General features: G+C 38.5%; 1 protein-coding gene across 1 annotated transcript; it reads left to right on the top strand.

Moving 5' to 3' along the window:
• The first annotated feature begins 6,692 nt into the window (after positions 1-6,692).
• On the top strand, positions 6,693-10,457 carry elf3 (E74-like factor 3 (ets domain transcription factor, epithelial-specific)). Its single transcript, XM_088310094.1, has 9 exons — positions 6,693-6,859; positions 7,010-7,157; positions 7,714-7,947; positions 8,045-8,170; positions 8,262-8,405; positions 8,491-8,577; positions 8,659-8,775; positions 8,870-9,065; positions 9,216-10,457. The coding sequence occupies exons 2-9, from the start codon at positions 7,019-7,021 to the stop codon at positions 9,325-9,327; spliced, it is 1,155 nt and encodes a 384-aa protein (XP_088166220.1). The 5' UTR covers positions 6,693-6,859; positions 7,010-7,018; the 3' UTR covers positions 9,328-10,457.
• Positions 10,458-14,431: the final 3,974 nt, after the last annotated feature.

Genomic DNA, 14,431 nt, shown 5'->3' on the forward strand with positions numbered 1-14,431 from the left:
AGGCTGATACTCTGTGTGAATCTAATTATTTTCAAATCTTTTATTGTGATTTTTTCAATGTCTTGATATTTTGTTTCTCTGTCTGTAATGCTTTTACTGTTTGACCTAAAGCACTTGGAAGTGCCTTGTACATGAAACGTGCTAGACAAATAAACTTGCCTTGCCCTGCTCTTAGAGGCACTGGAAGCAACGTTGGAAAGAACATGTGGCGTTTTAGTACCAAGGAATCTCTGAATAATGACACATAACAATTAAGGAAAGGGGAAACCCACACAGATTTATGATCACGTTCAAGTGAATCATGAAAAGTTTTTGACAATGGTAAGAATTCTTGTATTTTTGGGTAAAAATAAATAAATAAAATCATAAATATATATTAAGTAAAATCAAACCAAATCATTTAAGTGAGTATTCGGGGCAAAGGCTTCCAACCCACTAAAAAAAGCTTAATGCCATTGTTCTTCATCTTGAGGCTCCTAATTTTAATTAAATCCCGGGTGAAACATAAACACAGAGAATACAAAACAGAGGAATGCATTTTCCTGCGATTGGCTGGAAACCAGTTCAGGGTGTCCCAAACAGAGCTGGGATAGGCGAGAGTATGCCTGTTCAGATAATGGATGGACGGAATATAGTTTCATACTTGCTGAAAAGAGGTTTCATATTGGAAGATTTAGTACGGGTTCCAAAACTTTCACCATTTCTCTGATGTCTAATGGTCGCCAACAGAGCCAAATTTGGGTTCGGTGGGGGTGTGTTTAATGTTGGGCCAGATTGTTTAACCCATTTATTCAAAGTTTAGTGAGAAAGTAAAGGTTGCACACAGTATATACATATAAATGATACTATACACATTAAAAATGGAAGAAATTAAATGTGGAATTATTAAAGAGTGTACTGTATTTGCTTTATTTTTTTTCCAAACTGATTTCAGATAAACATTTTCAGTCCAGTTTCATGTACTTTTCAGTTTTTCTTTCTTTTCTTGGTGCTATTGTGATCCATCATTGGAGATTTGTGAATTCATGGACATACCCACACATTTTGTTGTATGTTTGCAAATGAACCAGCACAGAACTTCACAGTTCTGAACAAACCAACACTGAGTTATTTTTTAAAGGAAAAAAACAAACAAACTGATGCCTGTATAACGGTAGTTTGAACTCCCAAAAATTAAACTTTAGACACCCTGAACTCCATTCTGGAATAAAGCACTGTGAAAATCTGCACTCGGGCGGCCTAGACTTTGTTTTGGTATTTTCGCAGAAGCATGCCGCTTCCTCTAAGTTTAAAATGGCGTTTTCCACCTTTGTGGGTGTGAACATGGTGGATAATAGAAGTGGCGCCTCTCATTCTATTTGAAAATCAACCTGTGAGAGGTGCACATTCCTGTCTAAAGGAGAAACGTGAATTGCTGAAGTCCATGCAGGCCATCCATAACTGTGCTACAGCCCGTGGAATTTAAAAGATATATAGTAATGACAGTAATAACCCTTCAATAAATTGATTTGCGCAATAATTCACAGAGGTCAATGCACACTTTTGTCATATTTATGAATGAAATTCAATGGAATCCAACAGATATCCGCGGAGCTCAGAGTCTGCCTGCCTTCTCCTCGATCAAATTCACCGAAATCACGTTGCACTCCGTCCGCAAATAAATAGACGAGGTGTGTACTTTCAGCCACCAACTTGTCAGGTGTACCAGCGGCATTCAAGGTTATTTTAGTTAACGAAAACTAACGAAATAACCATTGATGGGCACTTTAGCCTATTTTAAAAAACATAAATAACGTCCTTGCATGACGATAGCCACAGGTCTGATAATTAACAACAAAACACCTGTTTAACAGCAACAATAGCTAAATTTAACCATAGAAACTGATTTGTACCTGAGCTGCTTCGAACAAATAGCCGTGGGGCTCCACGTCATTAAATGGTGTTTTATCAAAAATGCGGCACTCACGAGGCAGTTAGAAGCATCAGAATAAGAGAGTTAGATTTCATCCTGCTCCAAAAGCAAATATTCAAATTCTTTGCACACGGTACTTAAAGGGTTGAATGAAAAACCCAGTTACAGCCTTGCTTAATTCGCCCTTTTTAAAAAAAACTACACGTCCTGCGTCCTACGCCCCCCACCCCTCAAAAAAAAACTTCCGTTCTAGGACAGAAATGCCCATCTATGGAAATAACTAAAACTAAAAGTTAAAACAATTTTTGTAAACAAATCAGATAAGAATGAAAAACAATAAACAAAAGTGAAACGAAAATGCATTTGCAAAACCTAATTGTTTTTGTTTCCGTCTTTGGGAATTAATTTAGTTCATGAGCCTTTGGGGTTAATTTATTCATTTATTTGTATTTATTTAGATATTAACGGCACGACCGCTTGCCCTAAGAAGAGAAGGCTGAACAATCATCTTGGAGTTGCCGTCCTCCTTAATGTTTGTCGCACATCATCGAGCAGCAGCCAATAAAAAAGAGCCAGCAAATGACGTCGCTCACCAGAGACGCGTTTGCGTGAGGCTTTGGCTCGAATGGCTCACCTGCTCTTGATGTTCGACTCGGCCGGAAACGCAATTTCTTGTGAGTTCATATAAATGCAATACATATTTATACAGTATCTATAAATATAGTACACTGTAAAGCAGAGTTGAATACTTCTCAACATCAATTCAAGCCACAAATCCACTTTTGAAGTTGGCAAATTGAAAACAAGGCAACCTCGCTTTATTATAATTTGGGCACATGCGTGCTTGCATCGGACTATAGAAGCAATGTTATACACTTATTAGAATTCAAGGTCTGTGGACTGTTAAATCTCTAAACTGTCTCCTGTAAAATCAACATTTAATTTTTTTTTCTTTTTTTCTTGTATTTACTTCACAAAATTTACCATGGTTATTTTAAAATCTAAAAAACTAATACTAAAACTAAAGCCAAGTGTTTTGGATAAAACTTAAACTAATATAAATTAACAAACCACCCTGAAAACTAGTTAAACATAACACAATTAAAAACACAAAAAACAAAAGTCAAAAGTGTAATTAAAATTCCCAAACTATTATAACTCTGGCGGCATGTCAAAGAAAACGCCCTCATTGCGCCAGAATTCCCGGCATTGCGCAGAGAGATGATCCAAATCCCCGGCTTACATCAGCATGAAAATCAGGAGCTGCACCATCGATATAGAGACCACACATCCACTATCTATACAACCTATCCCTTTCAGGGTTGTTGGGAGTTGGAGCCTATCGCAGTCACAGCACAGGGAACATACAGAGACATACAATCATTCACTCTCACTGGCTGGCAACCAGTTCACAGTGTACCCTGCCTACTGTCCGAAGACCCATGGGATAGATTCCAGCCCCCCCCCCCGACCCTCGTACGGAGAAGCAGTTTAGATAATGGATGGATAGTTACATACAGAGATATGATTTTGCGAAATGCACTAAAAGCAGTGCACAAAGTTTGACACATTTTACTATCCAAACTATTTTTTTGTTTGCCTGCCAGTGTGCCTGGTGTAACATATGCAAATCAAATATATTTATAGTCTGAAGTTACAGATAAACTGTCAAATTACCACCCATTGTGCTTTCTTTCAGCACACCCTCGGGATAGCTATTGCACTTCCTCTGCGATGACGTTGCTCTCTATGCTCACTCTTCACATCTATACACTTGCGGTATCTGTGGAAAGCCCCGTCATTATAACCTAAGAAGAGAAGCATAATGAGTGGTGCAGAATGAAGGCGGCATGAATTGCAAGTGACGAAATCGTTTGCCTGTTTGGCCCCAGGCTATGAAAGCTTGTGCCTCGTCACAGAGCAAAAACCTGCTGGGCTGCATTCCATACTCTCCTTTTTTTAACATACAGAGGAAAAAGGGTGTGAGGGCTGTTGTGAAATTTGGGAGAAAACTTGAAGCTGTTTTTCCATTGGTGTGTCTGTCATAGGCCAATGCAAAACAATGCTTTGCAACACTTCTACTGTTTTATCTCTAGCTATCTTGAAGCTGCCTGTATTTCATAAACGCGTGTAGCAGCTACTAAGTATGCTCAACAATACTATCGCACTTCTTTGACATTTCTCTCACTTGCCTCAACTTTACACGGCTTGGCTTTTTCATTGCATTTATTATTTATATGACTGTTTCAACACAAAATCTCAGTTGTTTTTTTTTTTCTTACCCATAAAGACTGTGATTTTACGCCTTTTTGCATCGTTTTGAATCATCATATCCTCGAACTTACACTTAAACTAGGGAAGGATTGACTATCAGCCAGGCCGATTATCGGCATAGATATTTAGCAGTCTGATGAATATCGGCCCTTTAGAAATATATTTCCGCCGGCCGACAAGAGATCATATTAAAATTGGGTAAACCTAAAGGAATTATTATTATTATTATTTATATATTTTTTTCATTTAACATAAGATGAGCCTGGGAACTCCATGCACTTTTTGTTTTAAACAAAGCTGAGTGAAACATTAGCGTTTCAGTTTCTACTGACATTTTAGAAAACTTCACTGTTGCAAGCTTTATTATTCCTTTGTTGAAGTTTTTATTTCAGTTTTCTAAGACATGCTGCTGGATTATTTCGTTAGGATTTGAAAAAAAAAGGCTATTTCCCAATGGAAAAAGTAATATAAATAAGTATAGTTGCAAATGCAAAAATCTGTTTAATAAACAATGTTGAAAACATTTCAACAAAGTGTTGGAGCTTGTATTATTCAGAAATATTTTCCTTTTTTCTGCAAGTTAATATCTGCTTCAGGTATTGGTTATCGGCCTCCTTGCTTACTACTCGGTATCTGCATCCCGAAAAAACAATATCGGTCGATCTCTACTTAAAAGAGAACGCATGTCACAGCTGTAAATCCAAAGATGGACACCCATCCATTAATTCTCGGTTATCGCTCATCCTCTTTGGGTGGCAGTTCAGCTGGATCCTATCCTTGACTGACTTGGGCACCCTGAACTGGTGCCTATCCATTCAAAGGACACATTTAGACAAACAACTATTCACACCTACAGACAATTTAACGTCTTCAGTGAACCGAGCATGCATTTTTTGGAATATGAGAAACTGGAGTAGCCACCAAAAAAAATTAAATACACAAGCACAGAGAAATCATGCAAACCCCACACAGGAAGGCCAGAGCTTGTATTTGAACCCACAAACTCAGAACAGTTGGGTGGATCTGCAAGCCGTCCATCATGGGCATACAGTGCATTGTTAAAGAATAAAAGACAACAAACGTTTTATGTCCTTTATCTAGACAGTGTCCTTTATTGTGTTGAGATTGTTTGTACAGAAAATATATATAGTATATATGTACTGTACATCTTGGTCTTCATGGCATTGCTACCATGATGAAAAAAAAGCCAGACATTCCAGTCGGACGCAGAACAATTTCACATACTTTTAGCAGAAACAATTAGTTGACCTTCTTTTCGCTGAATGGTCCCAAATGAACATCTGGACAGTTTGAGAGGGCATGACTTATGATTTGGTTCACCCATGTTATGTGATCAAGTCAGTAAACTGTATAATAGGTGATGATAAAATGCATCATCGACCAACACGAGCAGAAGAAGGCGTAAAGAAGATTGTTAAAAGATAAGTGGTGACGTTCCATTTTCTACCTTTGCCCTGAGTTTGCTCCTCAATTCAGCTTTCTGCTGTCAACATTTAAGTGCCAAATGTTGAATCTGTCCAACGGATCAGTAACATACTAATCGGACATGACAAAATAATATTGAACAGAACAACTGTAATGTGTCATTTCTCATAAACATGACTTGCTGCTCACTGGACTGACGATTGAGCCAAAAGCTGTTGCACTGGTATGGCTTGTTTTGGCATTTCCAACTTAACTTGGCACAAATCACAAAACAGAGTTTCAAAGTCAATTAGAAAACTGTAAGTCACCATCCCGATATCAACATTACAGCACTGAACACACAGTCTGACCCAATCCGGTAATCAGTAGAGGTCAGGTTTGTTTGCTCATGGAGATAAAGGTATGCGGGGAAATCAATATAAACACTGAAAACACTAGGTGTCTGTTAGGATTCTTTTTCGCACTACAGTACATGTATTGAATGCCAAGAATAGCAACGACTATATTAAACTATACATGCTATCCAAACTTTCCACATTCAAGCAATAAAATTTCAGTAAGCGTAAGTAGTAGAATATAAAATATGCATGTTTATGAAAAAAAAAAAACCAATAAAAAATCCATCAATCCATTTTCTATACCACGCATACTGTTCGAAGTCATGTGGAGCCGGAGCCTACGCCAGATGACTTGAGGGGCTCTGGTTGAGGGTCAGTCGCAGGGCACGTACAGAGACAGGCAAGCATTCTCATGCTCACCCTGTCACTAAGTGGGAGCTGAGTCAGTGACTCATATTTAAACATAGAGGTGTATACATGCCAAAATGCATGCTATGAGTACATTTCCTCTCAAACAGCACAGAGCCTCTATATAATTGGATACAAAAATATGTTAATGATTCTAATTGTTGGTTTACACACATGAATACAGAGGAGGAGGTTGAAGTTGTTGATCAACGTGCTGAGAGCGGAGGATGAGGTGAGAAGGATCGGAGGTGTGGCTAACTTCATCTGGAATTCCCCTGAACTCACCTGAGATCACCCCCACCGTTGTGCCAGAGTATTAAAACGTGCTGGCTGAACGAGGCAACAGGTGCATCTTTGCCAAAGAGGTTGACGTTACAGAGAAATCAGGCAAACAAGATATTAAGACGGAAAGCAAAAACTACACATCCGTTGTGTTCTCTTGGATCATAATTATTTTGCATCATCTTGTGGCTCACAGCAGGTAAACAATACTTTCAATTGGTGTGTGTTTAATTTGAATGTTAGTATTTGTCTAGACTGAAGCGACTTTTAATTTCAATTTGAATGAATATCAGTTGCAGTTTGTTCTGATTTGACATCTTTCTAAATTATTATTTTTCATTATTCCCAGTTTTTCCCCATGACATCACAGTGCCTCAGCAGCGTTCTGACAAACGCGAATTTCACCATGTACCAGAATAGTCTTCCTGATATCCTCCACCAACAACCCATCATCAACACCCAGCAGAACAGCAACCTGGGTTATGGCACCAATACTGGTGAGAGAATTACTATCCGCACATGTACATCAAATGGAAATGTTTTTGTGTGCTTGGGCACTGAGGCCATTGTTAATTATAAGAGCCAAAATACCATTTGGACTTTCCCTTGACGCTTTTCCTTATAACAAAGATCATCCCTTATTTTCAAGATTTAAGTAGCCAGTCAGACCATTACTTCATGGAACTTTGCTTTGACCTCAATTAGACACTGCTGCTAATCATTTACTGGAGAGTTAATGTTTAACTCATCTTAAGCATCAAGTGGTGCCACCTCATTGCTAAAACAGCTCAGTCTTTGTTTTTCTGACCTTAGTGAAATAAAGTCCTCCCTGGGAGGGATGCAGACTGGTATTAATCAATATCCAAGCCAGCATTTCGTTTCCATTTCACTAGTATGTTGCTTGGAAAGTTATATAAAACTCAAGTTCTTCTCACAACTGTCTCACTGAAACAAATAAACAGTGAATGCAGCAGGAGCAGAGAGGGATCATTCCTTTCATGGACCACTTTTTCAATGTTGAACTGATGAAATAATTGATATCTCTCAACGCAGGTCTGTGGTATGGTCAGATGAATCCCCTCTTCTGGACAACGGAAAATGTTATGGAGTGGATCAGTGCCCAAGCTGACAGCACGAAGTTTGATGCTAGTACCCTGACTCTGTCCTATTGTGCCATGGACGGCCCCAGCCTCTGCCAGATGAACCTGGACCAGATGATCATGGTGTTTGGACCTCAACTTGGCACGCACCTCCACCAAAATCTGCAAGAACATAAAACTAAATATGGTAAAGCCGCTTTTTTCAAATGCTACCCTGAACAGATTCAAATTTTTGAGTAGCAACTCAAAAGCACACCATAACAGGATTTTTTTTTTCATCCCAGAACTGACGAGCCTATCAGGACCAGAGCTAAATGAAACCTGCCAGCTCCTGGATAGGTTCCTCCACAACCTAAACATCCCAGACAACCTAAGCTTCCCTTTGATTAGCACCGTCAAATTTGGCCAAGGTACAAGAGTTTGGAAAGTGTTTGAAAAATATAGAACGTCTGAACACAGTCTGGAAGTGAAAATCCTAAAGACGCTACTTTCCATAAACAGGTGAAAACACGGTCAGCAAAATGGAGTTTGACAATGGTGAGAATTGCAATCTGCTCAGCCTGACCATGGGGGACATGACACCCCTGCAAGACGAGTACCTGTCTGATAATCAGTCTGATAGCGAGTGGAGCTCCTCATCCAATAGTCAGTAGTTCATTATTTTATTTTATCTACCTGTTGGAAGATCTTTAAGGGTCTAAATCTTAACTCTTATGTCATATTTCACCAGGTGGCCTGTTTGGCTTCTCGAACCTTGGCTCACCAGAGTCCGGCAGTGGAGAATCTGACCCAGAGTTCTCCTATCCTGTGATTTCAAGTGAGTGGAAAATTTGTTTGAATTCCGCTATAGTGCCAGTAGTTTTCTGTAAACATCTAAACATGTACTGTTTTGTGGCAGAGACGCTGATTAAGAAAGAGAAAGCAGAGTCACAAATTAAACGACCTCGGGGGCGACCTCCTAAAGTCAGCAGAGACCACTGCAATATTTATGATCCGTCAAAGAAAAATAAACATGGTAAGAACGTGATTAGACAGATATCAGATTTGGTTCTACAATCCACTTTCATTCATATTGAGCGAGCTCACAGTGCTATGTTTCTTGTCTGCAGCACCTCGGGGCACTCATCTTTGGGAGTTCATCAGAGATATTCTGATCCACCCAGAAAAGAACCAGGGCCTGATGAAGTGGGAAGATCGCCGTGAGGGTGTTTTTAAGTTCCTGAAGTCTGAGGCTGTTGCTCAAATGTGGGGCCAGAACAAGAAGAACAGCAGCATGACATATGAGAAACTCAGCCGTGCTATGAGGTCAGTTTACCTTCACACATTTTCATAGCAAACGTACATAACTCCCCTGTCCCAATTCTGTGAGGAAAAAAAAACCCAACACATTTTACATTTAGTGGGCTGCACACTGTCCGTCTTAAAAATGAACTAATTGATGTCTTCCATCCGCAGGTACTACTATAAACGTGAAATCCTCGAGCGGGTTGATGGTCGGCGGCTGGTCTACAAGTTTGGAAAAAATTCCAGTGGATGGAAAGTAGAAGAGATTGGAATGGGCATGTAAAGGTTCATTCTCCATGGCAGTTGAAATGAAAAAGGCAAAGTAGTTCAGAACTTGAATTACCTGCTTATCCTGTCAATGGGAAAATCTTGCTGCCCAAATGTTAAGACACTAACTTCCTTTTTGAAGGAAGGTGTTGCAGAAAATGTAAGCCAGTGTTTTGGGCTCCAGTAGGTTTTGTGAACCAAATTTAATGTTGTGTTGTTGTATGTGCAAATAAGTCATTTGCATTAAATGAAGGGGAAATGGTTGGTTTTCTTGTACAGTCAGATTTCTAACACTCAGAAAAGTGGGAATTAATTAGTCTAAATGTGCTGTTTTTCATCTCCAAAGCTCTTCAAATCTGCTTTCAACTAAATCTCTACTGTTATACTGATTGCAGTGACTACAAAACAAAAGAATCCCACAAAATATTCTTGCAATGTGTAGCTGGGATAGGCTGCAGTTTACTCTAATGAGGACAAGTGGTAGAGAAAATGGATGGAATGATTGTAGCAATGTTATCATATAAAATACTCAGTGTTTTGAAGAAAAGGAAGTGGTAATTATATCACTCAATTTATGTATGGTTTATATTTCAGGAAAAAAAAACATATTTTTTTATGATTGCGATAGTGTCATCCATCCACAATTCTGGATCTTTATACGTGCACTAAAGGGGGAAACCTATTGATAATGTTGATGGTATTTTGTATTTATTTCATTTCACTTTTATATCGTATATACATGTCTGTTTTTACAATGTATTTCTAAAGTTGTGTATGTGCTGAAGAATGAAAGCAATGAATGCTTGATTAAATTACTGCCTGGTTTACTGACAACTGAGTATCTTTTTGGGGATTTGGTGACAGTAAATGAAGGGGATGGCCGTTTGGTGATAAAGTTGTGCACTACATCTTTAATTATAGGACAGAGTTCTTGGAAATTTACTTGACTCAACAATTGTCAAGAGTTTCAAAGATTGAACGCAAGTGTGGAGTAAGTTTTTAGTCATTCTACCACAGTGGATAATCTTTCATTAGTCTTTGTTGCTTGTGATTTTAAAATGTAAACAGGGGGGAGTGTGGACGCTGAAATTATGTCATTGCAGAAAAATCTAACTTTTGAATCCCATTAAACTATCATTTTTCACAGGCTGTGTTTTGATCATTTTACGTATTAGTTCATGTTTAGTAAAGGCAAACTCTCATCTTGTTGCATTGTTTTAGTCTGTACTCAGCAGTAGAATTCTGAAAGAGCTGGAGAGTTTTCAGTGGCCCTCACCTTCCCATGCTCCAGTACATTTTCTGAAAAAAAATGTGTCAACACCAAAACCTCAGCAAAGGGTTCAAGTTATGCAGGATCCAGCAACGGTAACTCTTTCATCTATTGACCTTGTCAAACTCAAGGCCTGTGGGCCAAATATGGCCCTCCACGTCATTAATGTGGCCCCTGAGAGATGGAAAAGGTCTATTAACTGGAAGTACGTTTATTAAAGAACGCCCATCCTTTAGAATACATTAATTTATTCATTAAGTTATACAAGTGGAGTTTCTGAGTAAATTTTAGTAAAAAAAAAAAAGTCATTCATTGGTTGAGGAATGAAACCCAGTGGGACACCGCCTTCCTCTTCAGTCTTTCGCGCGTGAGAAACCCTCCCCGCCCTAAATTGCTGTGCTGTGCCCAAGGGGTGATTTAAAAAAAATCTAATAAAGATGATAATAATAATGATGTGTTCAGTGAATTGATTTCGACAATGATTCAAGATGGTTTGATGCACGCCGTAGTCACATTTATAAATGAAATCCACCGTGCGTCTGAAGAAAGCGAAATCTGTCTGCTTGTGCTCCAATGAAATTCACCAAAATATTGTTATATTCCCTGCACCGATAGTTAGACATGGTTACAGCAGCCGTAAGTTTGGATGACTTTCAGATGCCGCATCGTCAGGCCACACGTCAAAGGAAATGCCCTTACAACACCCAAACGGCCACCCTGGTGCAGAGGAGTCTGTCTGAATGTGGCTGTTTTTACGCTTGAGTGCAACTGTTCAGTCGAGGAATATAGAGCCCACAGTCTTGAAACGTATATATGCCTGGCACATATTTGGGTTACTCTCACCTCTGATGACTGCAACAGCTGAATGCAAAAGAGGCGAAGCGGCGTGTTGCATGCAGTCAAATGCGGTAAATGGGCTTTTACTTGTTGAGCGCTTTTTCTCCTTCTGATGATGCAGCATCAGGAGCAACTGCGGATTCAGTATCATCATCATAGGGCATCGAACCCACAAACCCTGGGTCAGGAGGCCACCACTCTACTGTTGAGCCATGCAACCCCATGTGGAGAGAAAAATAGTGTGTAAACGTTTTTGGTTTCAAGAATTATCGTTTTGTTGAAACTGTGAAAATGATAATAGCAAAATGTCAGGTTTAAAACTTGAAGATTGGCTTGAAGACCAATACCTATGTTTCCTTTCATTTGTTTGACACATGGTAGCTCTGTGAATCTAAGCGAGCTAGGTTAGCACGAAACTTCAGTTCAACAATAGCCTCTCAAATACTTCCATACGAAACTAACTAACTAAATTATTTCTGAATTTTATAGAGAAGCAATTAAAGCTCTAGATTAGACACCAAGGAGACTGTAATGTTGAAACTATAAAGTTTAAAACAGAAATCATTTTTCAAACATAGACATCCATACATAAAGTCCATACGTGGAGTCTTTCATTCACCCTTTTACCCACATTAAGATTTAGTTAATAGATTGGCACCAGGAACAACATATGTCGTTTTTAAATCTGAAGATTATACATATTTACTCCCACGTATTTCAGTATTTATCACCACATGTGAGGACTGTACAAAAGTAAAAAGTATGAAAAAAATAACAGACTTTCTTCTAAATAATTTAAGTATACACATCCATTTTATAATTTGTTCATCATTTAATTTTTAGAAATGTAAATGTCCAATTTTTTGGGGGGGAGTCAATGACATTTTAGGAGTATGCTCAGTGAAAAAAAACAACATTTTATCATTCCAACTAATGTCATGACTTGTGCAAGATTTTATGACTTGACTTCCAAATTGTTTGAAATTTATTGGCGGCTCAACTTGACTTGCTTGTTTTTCCACACTGACATGAGACTTGAAGTTTTTAACATTACTTGAGACTTATGTGGCTTGCACATATATCTGACTGATTCCCACTATGGTCTGTTCATGAATTACATTTAAAGATTGTTTAGAACATTTTTAACAGACAACCACAATTTTATAATATTTTTACTTTTATCAACTAATTTGAACACAACAATAATGCATGCAGTTTGACCTGGATGCCCAAGACTCCCTCTTACTTTATTGAACAGTCGCTCATTTTTTTCCCCCATGTTTTAGTTTTTATCCTGCCACCAATCTCTATTAAAATGTATAATTTAAAAAAACGATGAAATATTTGCTCAAATCAGTAATTGTTTGAACACATTTTAAGGAATAAAAAAGGCTGACAAAAAGTGCTGCACAATGCTGATGAATAGCCCTAACACATTGCCATTGTTAGACCTGTTAATCCACCTGCAGTGTTGCGCACCCCCACCCCACACACACACACGCACACGCATATGCACACATATAAAGTTAGGCCGCCTTCAAGGTCAACATACCTGTCTAGCGGGTCACTTTACGGGAAACGATATAGTCTGTGCCAGAAAAATACAGGAAAGGAAGGGAGGGGTGGATTTTTACTGCTGTGATCTCACTGCATTGTCACAAGATAAACACAAAGGGACACATTATGCCCTTCCCTATGGTTACTTATTAAGCTTAAACGTAATACTTTCGCTTTAAAAATCACGAAACCTTGCCACTGAAACTGTCAACACACCTCTGCAAGGCATTCCTACACCTGTTAATGAAAAAAAATATCCAACATTTCCCAAAAATACCCCAAAAAATCATAGAACGTTGTAATTTGGTACTCATTCATATACTTCTACATTGAAACAATGTTGTTGCTTCACAGCCAGGGAATAAATAACTTGGGTCATACACATTAATGCTGTTTTCCTTGACATAATCATGCTCAGATTTTTGGATTGAATTATCTCAGTGAAGACCCCGATGCCAGTGCTATTACTTGTAGCTATTGTACTTTCCAGTTACAGCTATTTAGCCTACTGAACCGCTGCTATCACAAAGTGACCTATTTTGCTTTATCGATCCATAGGGTGTATTGTTTATACTAAAAATACAAACGCATCATCTATTGTGAGAAGGGAAGGTTATAAACATTTCTTGACATCAACCAGATAATGTAGGTTATGTACAAGGAGTGGCGTCTGTCATAATATATTGAAAAACAGCCGTTATCAGTAGAGTCATGACTACTGGAACAGTAAAAGAAGTTCATGGGATACATTACATGTAAACTATTCCCACAAGTTGAATTCAAGTTTTTCACTAACAAGCAGTTTATGTATTCTTTTATCAGGAACTATATCATGCATGTTCAATGTTATCAATTTGTTTTGGAGAAATAACTAACACCTTGGAAAATTCCAATTGAAAGAGAGAATTATGGCCAAAGGTCATTCAATATTAAATTTGAATCTGTAAGGGCTAGCTGGACTCCCCCCCCCCCACAAAGTTAACTTTCATGGGGTGTGCCTGCCACCGCCTATTCGAAATGGACGGGCGCTATACGGCCACACTTGGTTTTGGTCAAGGGGATAATCAGCGTTATCAATACATATAAAATATAACTGACAGTTTAACCGATGACTAAAATAATCGTCCATCAGCAGCTCTAGAGTTGAAAAAATGCACATCCCTAATCGCTAACTGTAATCTTGACAATTGAGTTGCTATGTGTTATTAACACTATCCAAGGTTTTTTTGTTGTTGTTGTAAGAATTTTGTAAATGGATTAATGGTTATTTTGGTTTGGGTTGTTTTGCAACCAACATGTTCCATATTGATGGATCGCACAAAACTTGCTCATTCACTAACAGGTTTGACGCCATATAATCATGCACAAAAGCGGCTTCAAAAGCGTTTTTTTAAACCAGGTAAGCAAAATGTAAACAAAGGGCCTTGATATCATTTAGGGCTGAAGTGCATTAGAG

The sequence above is a fragment of the Idiotropiscis lumnitzeri genome, chromosome 11 (genome assembly GCF_059441095.1).
Source record: "Idiotropiscis lumnitzeri isolate Australia: NSW breed Sydney's pygmy pipehorse chromosome 11, RoL_Ilum_1.0, whole genome shotgun sequence".
Taxonomy (NCBI): domain Eukaryota; kingdom Metazoa; phylum Chordata; class Actinopteri; order Syngnathiformes; family Syngnathidae; genus Idiotropiscis; species Idiotropiscis lumnitzeri.